The sequence below is a fragment of the Bos mutus genome, chromosome 19, assembly GCF_027580195.1.
Source record: "Bos mutus isolate GX-2022 chromosome 19, NWIPB_WYAK_1.1, whole genome shotgun sequence".
Taxonomy (NCBI): domain Eukaryota; kingdom Metazoa; phylum Chordata; class Mammalia; order Artiodactyla; family Bovidae; genus Bos; species Bos mutus.
In genome coordinates this window covers 28,597,432-28,607,702 of record NC_091635.1, presented here as the reverse complement: position 1 = coordinate 28,607,702, position 10,271 = coordinate 28,597,432, and the positions used below count along the sequence as shown (strand labels likewise).

General features: G+C 59.4%; 1 protein-coding gene across 1 annotated transcript; it reads left to right on the top strand.

Annotated features, from left to right (window-relative positions):
* The first annotated feature begins 56 nt into the window (after nt 1-56).
* On the top strand, nt 57-8,828 carry LOC102268264 (keratin, type I cytoskeletal 42). The gene is made up of 8 exons (XM_005899242.3): nt 57-2,007; nt 4,331-4,413; nt 4,539-4,695; nt 5,834-5,995; nt 6,573-6,698; nt 6,946-7,166; nt 8,367-8,416; nt 8,541-8,828. Exons 1-8 carry the CDS (start codon nt 1,543-1,545, stop codon nt 8,636-8,638), a joined length of 1,362 nt encoding a protein of 453 aa, XP_005899304.2. The 5' UTR covers nt 57-1,542; the 3' UTR covers nt 8,639-8,828.
* Nucleotides 8,829-10,271: the final 1,443 nt, after the last annotated feature.

Here is a 10,271-nt window from a genome sequence, read left to right as displayed (position 1 = left end):
TTCCTGGGAGGGTGGCTCCAGCGGGGAGGGGAAGCTCTTTCTCTGTGGGGGTGAGTGGCTGGTGCAAGGCTGGCCTCTGAGCCACTTAGGTGACCCCAGGTTCTGTTTGTTCCCTTCCCCAGCCTGTCCTGGAGTAGCAGGAAGTCCTCCCAGATATCGTGGAAGAACCCTGGTGTTCTGACCTTGCCCCCTAGTCTCGACCTTGAGACCCTGCTCCCCACTCCCAGGAACGCTGGGAACCCCCAGACTTTACAGTCAAGGTGGGAGCAGAATAAACTCTGGTTGTCTTCTCTCGGCAGCCCGTGCAGTCTCCACTCTCCAACAAGGAGACACCCTTGCGTGCGAGGCCACCCACTTTCTAGGCTGGAAGTCCTTCCAGCAGTCTGACCTCAGCACACCAGCTCTGATCTGCGTGGAACCCGGACTCCCTTCCTGTCCCCGTGTGTGTGGGCCCAGAGCCCAGGCCACCCATGTGCCTCCCTCCACCCCTGGAAGCTTCCCATTCAGACAGGCCCCTTGCAGACACAGACGCCAGGGTCCTGGCAGCACCTAAATCATTAGCACCGCCGAGATTAGGCCGCTAATCTCCTGGCTGGGAGCGGGCGGGTGCCAGCCGCCAGGATGTGGGCTTGTGCTTTTTCCTCGCAGGGGCCGCCCTTCCCCAGGGTGCGGCCTCCCGGCAGGTCTTGCCTCTCCTGCGCTCAGCGCCTTCTCTGGGGGCCCTTTGGGGGCGTCTTTCCACAGGTACTGGTAGGGTGAGCAGTGGCAGTCCCCCTAACCAACTCTCTGATTCCCTCTCTCCCTCAGTCCCCCGCTTGACTCATTCCCACAAAGACCCTGGGAGGCAGGAGTTACCCCATTTTGCAAATGAGGCAACCGAGGCAGTGAACTAACTTCCTGAAAGGCTTGAATCCAGGGTTCCCTCAGGTCAGCAGCTGGGACTGTTCCTCTCAGGGCAGCCCCCTGGCCAGGGACTGAGTCTTCTGCACAGGCTGGAAGTAATCTCAGGAGAGCTGGGGGCTCCCCTAAGCCAGAGGCTGACTCGGGCCCACTGTGAGAGGTGGGGGAGGGTGTCCCCCTGGATCTCTCCACCCTCTCCCTGGGATCCAAGGATGCTGGGTGGGGGGCCAGAGCAGCCCCAGGCTCCGGGCCTGTGGAGCCTTGTCCCAGGCCCTTTCTAGCTCCCAGGGTTGGGTTCTCCGGACTCCCCCAAGGATGAGCTCAGCTGCCTAATTGCGGCTGAGGATGGAGGATCACCCTACCCCCGGGGCTGCGGCTCCAACACCACCTTTGTTTCTAACAATGGCGGCTAAGAGGCTATCGTGCCCAGGCCAGGCTTGGGCAGGGGAGGGGGCCGGGGGAGGCACTCGGGTGTCCAGCCTGAGCCCCAGGCCCTGGGCGGCTTGTACAGAAGCAAATTACACGGCTGGGGTTTTGGCTCCGACTTCAAGGGCCAGGGGCCCAGCCCCCCTTTAGCCTGACTATAAAGGGCTGCCCGGGGTCTCTGTCCAGACCAGACCCTGCGCTTGACTTGTGGACATCATGGCCGCCACCACCACCAGCATCCGCCAGTTTTCCACCTCCGGCTCTGTCAAGGGCCTGTGTATGCCCAGTGGGGGTTTCTCTAGGATGTCTTCCATCCGTGTTGGGGGTGCTTGCCGGGCCCCCAGCCTCCTGGGAGTCGGCGGCTCTGGCAATATGTCCATGTCCTCGTCCCGCTTCTCCATGGGCTTGGGGGGTGGCTATGGAGGGGGCTATACCTGCAACCTGGGCGGGGGCTTCGGCTCCAGCTTTGGCATGGCCGACAACTTGCTGGGAGGCAGTGAGAAGGAGACCATGCAGAACCTCAACGACCGCCTGGCCTCCTACCTGGACAAGGTGCGCGCCCTGGAGGAGGCCAATGCCGACCTGGAGGTGAAGATCCATGACTGGTACAAGAAGCAGGGACCCGGGCCCGCCCGAGACTACAGCCACTACTTCAAGACCATCGAGGAGCTTCGGAGCAAGGTGGGCACTCCCTGCCCTCTGTCCTCAGTATCTACTTCCGACTCATGCATCCCAACTTTGGACCTTTGCCAACATCTCTCCTCCAGCCTAGGTTTCCATCATTCATTCATTCATTCACTCACGCTCTCACTTGCCCTGGAACCCAGCTCTGGTCCCCAGGCCTGGAGGGCATCCTGTGAAGGGAGGCTGTTTGGAGTTCCTTCTTCCTGGGGGAGGGTATTTGGTGTGGGTGATGTAGGCATGGTCAGGGAAGTCTTCAGAACCTTGAGGGCAGCAGCAGATGTTCCAGGTATAGAGATCAGTGTGGGCAAAGGCATAGAAGTGGAACAAATTTGGTGTGGCTGCTGGGAGATGAGGCTGGAAGTCTCCTTCTCACTAGTCCATTCTCCTCTGAGTTTGCTCCCCTGGTACCTGCCTCACCTCCTCCAGGCAGTCCTCCTGGATGGACGGCACTTGACTTTTGTCCTCAGACCTTGGGGTCCTTTCTATACTTTGAGGTTCAGTCTATGCTTTGTTCATTGGGCTGATTTCACTGAGTTTGACATATTCTCACAGTTGTTTTCTCTGTGGGTCTTCCTCAGTCCTTCCATGATGGTCACTCTGGGGTTTCCTAAGGGCAGAATCTGTCTCTCCTTGCTGAGTTTGCGGAGGAGGGCAGGGTGGTCCCTGAGAAAAGGAGCTGTGTCTTCCCACTCAGACTGGAAGCTCCCAAGGGGAGAAATTTCTCTAACTTAGTCTGATGGAAGAGGCAACACACACACACACACACACACACACACACACACTATGATCTCTATGAACTCATGACCTTGGCATCCTGTGAACGTTGCACCTGGGTCTTTTGCACAAAACTTCTAGCTGGAAGGACCTAAAGGGCTGCAGTTTCCAGAGGCAGCAGAGAGGTCAAAGAGGTTCAGGAGCCAGGCTTGGGGAGGTCTAGGCTGGGTGCTGGCTGACCTGGGCTCAGCCCGCTCAGTTTCCTGGTGGAGAACCAGGCCTGTGGCCCTGTGAGGGGCTTTGCCTGCTCCTGCCAAGGACCCAGGCCAGAAAGGGAACTCCTGCAGTTGCCCCCTGGAAGCCGCACCGATGGGCGTGCCAGATCAGATATTGGGCTTGGTCTGGGCAGCGGGGAACCCAGGGGAGCCCTGGTGAGTCAGTGTTCCCGGGCTCTGGGGTCAGCCAGCTCTTCACCCCAGACCCCAGCACGCTGCGCACCAGGCCGCTGAGTCACTGCCCCTTGGCGGTTTGCACCACCACCCCCTCGCTGGGCCCCATCAGTCTCCTGAGTGGGAGGTGGGAGGTGGTAGGTGGGGCAGGTCTGCAGGCTGCAGACCAGCCCATTGAGGTCCTGGGGCGAGTTCAAACTGGCTCTTGGGTTCAGTCTGAAAACCGAGACTGACCCAGGGAGCCTTTTCAGAACTTAGGGCCTCGAGTGGGCTCTGAGGTCCAGGCTGAGTTTCCTGGGGCTTCCCCCTCTCACAGCCGTACACTTCAACCCTCAGTCTTAAAAAACTCCAAAGTCGACCCAGCTCATCTGCCAAGACTTCCTCTCTGCTTCCTCTGGGCAGCGTGCAGGGGCCTTGCCCTCCCCCGTGGCCCTTGACGGGAGCCTCTCTCCTGTGTTTCTAGCAATAATGACAACTCTGTTCCTTCCAGAGCCTCCCCCTTTCCCTGTGGTCGTTTGAACCTCCCAGATAACCCTGCGGGAAAAGAAAACCTTGTCCTAAGGTTTGATGTGGGACCCATCATAGCTTTATTAACCATTTCATTAATTGTTTAATTAAATTAATGTTTCCTGGGGGTTGACTCTGGGCCAGGCACTGTGCCCAGGGCTGGGGATTCCAAACAGAATGAGACAGGCATAAGACAAGGCCATGTTCCTCTGGAGCACAGAGACCAGTGGAAGAGAAGAAAAATACACATAAAAAAGTCATGGGAAAAAATTGCATTTGTGAGAAGTACTGTGTAAGAGAGATGGGCCGAGGGGAGGAATGATGGGGAGGAAGGACTCAGGGAATGCAAGAGGGCTTCCTGGAGGAGGTGGCAACTGAGCCCAGAGATGAGTTTAGTTGGGGAAGATGGAGTGAGGTCCAGGCAGCTTAGGCAGTGACTCCCATGGTGGGAGAGGATTGCATATGGGTCTTTCTACTGGCATCATGGTCTGCATGCCTGGGTATCATGCTTTCTCTCCTTGTGAGGAGACCACAGGGGCCCTCACCTCCCTCACTCCAGCCCACTATCCAAAGGGTTGTCAGAGGGGTGTTGCAAGGCCTTCCCAGGGCTGCCGAGCGTGCTTGCTCACCGGCCCCACCATGTCCCCCAGATCCTGGCGGCCACCATTGACAACGCCAGCTTGGTGCTGCAGATCGATAATGCCCGCCTGGCAGCTGACGACTTCCGCACCAAGTGAGTTGGGGCCTCCCGGGCGCCTCAGGGGGCTGGTGCGGTCCGGCTCTGCACCCCACAGAGCTCTCTGTGCGTATGAGGGTGTCCTCGCGGCACTCCATGGCTCATGCTTCCCCTCGCTCCAGGTACGAGACGGAGCTGAACCTGCGCATGAGCGTGGAGGCCGACATCAACGGCCTGCGCAGGGTGCTGGACGAGCTGACCCTGGCCAGAGCCGACCTGGAGATGCAGATCGAGAACCTCAAGGAGGAGCTGGCCTACCTCCGGAAGAACCACGAGGAGGTGAGGCTGGCTTGGGGATACGGGAAAGACTTGCCTGGAAACAGGCAAGGCTGGGCTCCCACATCTGCCTGGGCCAAGGCCACGTTCTCTGTCCAATTCCTGTCTCTGATGCCTTCCTGGCTCTGACCCTGGGAGACCCTCAGGGGGCCCTGGTTGAGGCCTGGAGGGCCCTCTCTCCGGAAAGATACTTCCCTGTCCCTCGAGGCACAGCCTGCTATGTGGTGGCAGTTAACTATCTAATAGGCCAATCAGTCTAAGAACTCACCGGCTAATTATGATTAATTGTAATAGTGATAGTCATAACAACAAGGAACATCTGCCCAGCGCATTCCAAGTGATTCATGCAATTATCTCAGCTGATACCGACAGCGTCGCTGGGAGAAAGGAGCGAGTTCCTCCCTTTACCAGCGAGGGGACTGAGGTTCAGAGAGGTTAAGGAATTTAGCCAAGGCTGCACAGGGGTGGGTCTTCCCCAGGTCTGCCTGAGCCATTTCTGCAGCAGCTCTGACGTCACCACTCTGCCACTTCTCCCACCACCTAGGGACCCCAAGGCTTAACCCAAGGGTAGGGATCCAAGACCCTGCAGGGGGACTGATGAGCCGTGTGGCTTCCTTCTCACCAGACCTCTGGGGTGGCCTGAGCTGAGAGAGCCTAATGCCCGAACAGCAGGAGTTCATCCAGTGGTTCTGCTTGATTTTGAGGCTGGTTTTGGGGATGCATCCCTGAGCAGATTCACATTTCCTAATGAGGTCTGACTCCCCCAGTGCCAGCAAGGGGCTGCTTTCCCTGTGCTCGTGCTGCGTGGTTGGTGGTAGGGCCCCGAAGTGAGGGGTCAGGGCAGGGAGTGAGGTTGTCCTGACTCATCCCCCAGCATAACCAGGAGTTGCCTTCTCTCCTGCCCGAGCATGCACTGGGGCTGGGCGAAGCCCACCATCCAAGTGTGTGTTGGGGGAGATTGTTGACATCCACAGCCATGCACGTTTGAGACACGACAACATCCATCTCCACCATCAGGGTGAGGAGCTGTTGGCCTGTTTGTGTCTGTCCTCTGCAATCATCTCTCCCAGAATGAGAAGGCAGCCCCAGGGACGCTCCCCAGGATGGCCCTGAGTGAGCCCCTGTACCCCTCTCTGTCCAGGAGATGAATGCTCTGCGAGGCCAGGTGGGCGGGGACGTCAACGTGGAGATGGACGCCGCCCCCGGCGTGGACCTGAGCCGCATCCTGAACGAGATGCGCGACCAGTACGAGAAGATGGCGGAGAAGAACCGCAAGGATGCCGAGGACTGGTTCTTCAGCAAGGTGGGTGGCCCGCGTGAGCAGGTGTGCACACGTGTGGGTGCTTGTGCTTTGTGCTGAGCACTGACTGGAAAATTTGCAGATGTGGATTCCCAGCTGGAAGGACCTTTGGAAACCAGTTGGGACCAAACCATCACGTTCAGGGGGAGACTATGAGGCTCAGAGAGGCCTCAAGCTCACATAGCCCTTCACGGGGGCAGGGGGAGCAGAGCCAGATCTCCTGACCCCACCAGACACTCTCCCAGCCCGGGAACTCATAGGCAGGTGTGTATTTGGATGCAGACTCCCCTGCCCCCAGTAAGAACAACACATTGAGCAGTGGCAGCACCCAGACTGTGATGGGCACACAGAGAGCAAAGGCCAGGGCCTGCCCTTACATGTGCCTGCAACCCAGTAAGGAAGAAGCAAAGGACCGCAGGACAAGATGAATCCTGCAAGCGCCAGTGTGCACCAGTGGGCCTGAGGCCTTCTAGGGCGGGGGAAGGGCAGGTCTGGGAGGTCAGGGCTCGGGGATGGCCCCTGCCCTCTGCTTCACCTCTGCCAGCTTCCTCAAGCCCCAGGGGCCCATCCTGCCTTCCAGACGGAGGAGCTGAACCGCGAGGTGGCCACCAACACCGAAGCCCTGCAGAGCAGCCGGACGGAGATCACGGAGCTGCGCCGCACGGTCCAGAACCTGGAGATTGAGCTGCAGTCCCAGCTCAGCATGGTAGGGCCACTGTCCCCTCCCTGCCCTGTGCCCACCGCTCCAGGGTGGGCCCTGCCTCCTGGACCCCCACTGGGAGAACCAGAGGCTCCCTGCCCCACCCTGCCTCTTCACACTCTGCCCCACCTCCTGCCCTGCCATGCTGGCAGCACCCACAGGCCTGCACCACCTGGGGACCCACTTCTGGGGGCTCCATCGTGGGGAAGGGCCCCAGCTCGGTTTCCCCAGTCACCTACACCTTGACCCCCAGAAAGCGTCGCTGGAGGGCAGCCTGGCAGAGACTGAGGCACGCTATGGAGCCCAGCTGGCCCAGCTGCAGGGACTCATCAGTAGCATTGAGGCTCAGCTGAGCGAGCTCCGCTGTGACATGGAGCGGCAGAACCATGAGTACCAAGTGCTGCTGGACGTGAAGACCCGGCTGGAGCAGGAGATTTCTACCTACCGCCGCCTGCTAGAGGGCGAGGACGCCCAGTGAGTGGAGGGCACCCTGCCTGTGCTTGGAGGGCTAGGGTGGCTTCACCCAGGGAGGGATGGCACCAGCTGAGGCAGGAGGAGGTGTGGAGGCTTGCAGGAGATGAAGCAGAGAACACTGGCTGGGGGCCCACTAGATGGTATAGGCTCTGGGGAGCCAACGGGGCCCTTTTGTGTAGAGAGAAGTATGGTTGTCAAGATGTCTTAGAACAGTCACTTGGGCTACAGAGAGAGAAATGTGTCTGAGGGTCCAGGGTGAGGTCAGGAGACCTGTCAGGAGGCTGGAGCAGGGAGTAAGGCCAGGGAACGTGTTAGTCGCTCAGTCATGTCCAGACTCTTTGTGACTCTATGGACTATAGCCCTCCAGGCTCCTCTGGCCATTGAATTCTCCAGGCAAAAATCCTGGAGTGGGTGGCCATGCCCTCCTCTAGGGGATTCCTGACCCAGGGATCGAACCCAGGTTTCCTGCATTGCAGGCAGATTCTTTACCATCTGAGTCACCGGGGAAGAAGCCCTGCTATAAGGCAGGTGGAGGACAGGGGAGGGGAGGTCGTGTACCCAGAGGATGTGTTAGCTAAAAACAGCAGGGCTGGATGCCTGAACACGGGGGTGAGCGTGGCTTGTAGGCGGAACTCAATAAATGTTTGAGTAAGTGCATGAAGGAATGGGTAACAATGGCACTGGGTTTCTGGTTCCAGTGACTGGTTGGTGATCCCATTGTCCAGGATGGGTGGCGCTCTGGTTTGGAGTTGGGAGGGTACTCAGGCCCTGGTGTAAAGGGGCCATGGATATCCTGGAGTCTCCATGCTTAGTCACTCATTCCAGCGTTTCGCTCTGTGCCAGTGGCCAAGTCCATCTGTAGTCTAACTGCAGTCTCTCCTGTTTTAATGAAGTTTATTTATTGGGCCCTTCAGGATACTGAAAAAAAAAAACCACTCTCTCAGCTTCTCCTTGTAAATCCCTGGTTGGCAGCAAAGTGCCTCTGGGCCTCCTGTTGGGGTATCCGCTTTCCTTATTCCTGCCCACTGGGCCTGTCCCTCTGACCCTGTGGTTGGCATTCTCTGCTGTGTACCCCACGCTGTGATTTCTCTCCGATTTCCTGGGACTTCGCTCCCCTCGGCCTCACCAGCTGCTACTCCTCCCAGGGGGCTGGACTCCCCACCAGCACCCCTGGGCTGACAGCTCCCCCTCTTCCTGCAGCCTGTCCACCCAGTACTCCTCGTCCCTGGCCTCTCAGCCCACCCGGGAAGGTAAGAGCCTGCCCCGTCCTGCCCAGGGTGGGTGGGGAGAGGCTGAGGCCCCTTCTGTGTGGGGGGGCTCAGGGAGGGCCTCCAGCCTGAGGTTCTGTGTGTATCCCTCCCCCTCCGCCCGCAGGCACGGTGACCACCCGCCAGGTGCGGACCATCATGGAGGAAGTCCAGGACGGCAAGGTGGTCTCCTCCCGCGAGCAGGTCCATCGCTCCACCCACTGAGGCCCCTTTCCACCTGCAACAGCCCAGCCTCCAGGGCCCAGGGGCAGCCATCGCCTCCATCTCCCAGCACGCTACTGCCACACCCCGAGAGCCCGTCTGGGCCACCACCCAAGAGCTGTTGCATTTCTCTGTCTGCTTCCTGCCTCCCCTCGCTGAGGGGGGTCTCCTGACTTTGTCCCAGTGACTGCAATTAAAGCTTTGCTTGAAGTTCAATGTCTCCTGTGATTTGGTCTGGTCATTGGTTTGGGCATTGTGGGCTGGCGATGGCGGGGTGAGGAGAGTTTGTTAAATGTTTGGGGCTGCTTGTCACCTGCCAATCTGTTCTCCCAGCCCATCTGGGCCTGGGGCCCAAAGGAGGGAGGCAGGATGCTTGAAGATGGAGGGATGGGACAGTCCACCAGGTTGGGGAAGTTTTTGAGAGTCAGTCCCTGGGTGCCCCATTATCTGTGGCTGGCCCCTGGAAGGGCCCCATAGACTTTCCAGGAGCCACACCTGTTATAGAGAGCACCCTGCCTTAGCCTGGGGCGGGTACAAGGTCAAGATCAGAGGGAGAGGGGCTGGGCAGGGGGTTTCCTGGAGAAGTGGTCCAGGGCACTGAAGGGTGTGAGTGTGGCAGGGGCATGGCCAGCCCATGGAAGCAGACGGGCTCTGTTGGGCTTGGGGGTGTGTGGGGCGGGGTGGCCGCTCTGCGTGTGAGCGTGGGGGGGCGTCCTGTTTGCTTTGGTGGCTTGGCAGCTGCTGGGCTATTGGGGAATCTCTCTCAGCTGCTGGTGGGGGCTGTCTGGGCCTGTCTGGGAAGTGGAAGCCATCGGCAGTCTGAGACACGACCACATTCCGCCCAGCGGGCCCGCCGGGACCCTGGGACTGAGGGTGGTGGGCAGGGCAGGGTGGGGCTGTGGGGCGGGCACCCGGCCCATCCTGAGGGGCTAGCTCAGGGGATGGGGTGGGGCCTCTGGGGGTGGCTGCAGGGGACCCCTCCCAACTGGTGGGGGTTGAGGGTTCCCAGGAAGACCGTCTTCTTGGGCAGTGTCCTTTAGATTTCTAGCCAGCTGGGACCTGAAGCCACATACCCCCCATCCAAGGGTTCTTGGGGCACAGGAGGGGTAGGGAGGCTGTTCCTCTTATTTTGATGCCCCCTCCCAAATTGCCACTTCCCCAGCCTGCAGCTAAGCTCCTCTTTGCGCACTCCAGCCCAGAACTCCCCACTTGAGAAAGAGAAAATGGGGAAAGGTCAAGAAAGGATGCTAGGGTCCCAGGGCGTTCCAGGGCGAGAGACAGGAGCAGAAAACTGGCCAGATGGAATCATGGCCCCTACATGCTCCCCTGGCGTCAGGGCTCTGCAGAAGGGGGGGCCAGTGTGTCAGGGGCCCCCAGGGAGGCGGAAGGGTGCTGTGGCTGAGTGCAGTGAAGGATGAAGGATGAAACCCTGCCAGAAGGGTTCTGAGTCAGGTCGGGCAGAGGGACACCCTCCCCGTATAAGCCCCAGCTTCCTCTTCTGTAAATGGGATGGTAATCAACCTTGACCTAGCTGCTGCATGCTGAGCCCAGTGGATTTGGGTCCAAGGCAAGATGGGGTCTCGGTGCTTGCTGCCTCCCCTGCCGCCCAGGGGTAGCACCAGGTGTGGCATGGTGT

Coding starts and splice junctions, on each gene's coding strand:
- LOC102268264 (XM_005899242.3), top strand. CDS start 1,543: ATGGCCGCCACCACCACCAGCATCCGCCAGTTTTCCACCTCCGGCTCT. Junction 2,008..4,330: donor TCGAGGAGCTTCGGAGCAAG/GTGGGCACTCCC, acceptor CATGTCCCCCAG/ATCCTGGCGGCCACCATTGA. Junction 5,996..6,572: donor AGGACTGGTTCTTCAGCAAG/GTGGGTGGCCCG, acceptor CCTGCCTTCCAG/ACGGAGGAGCTGAACCGCGA.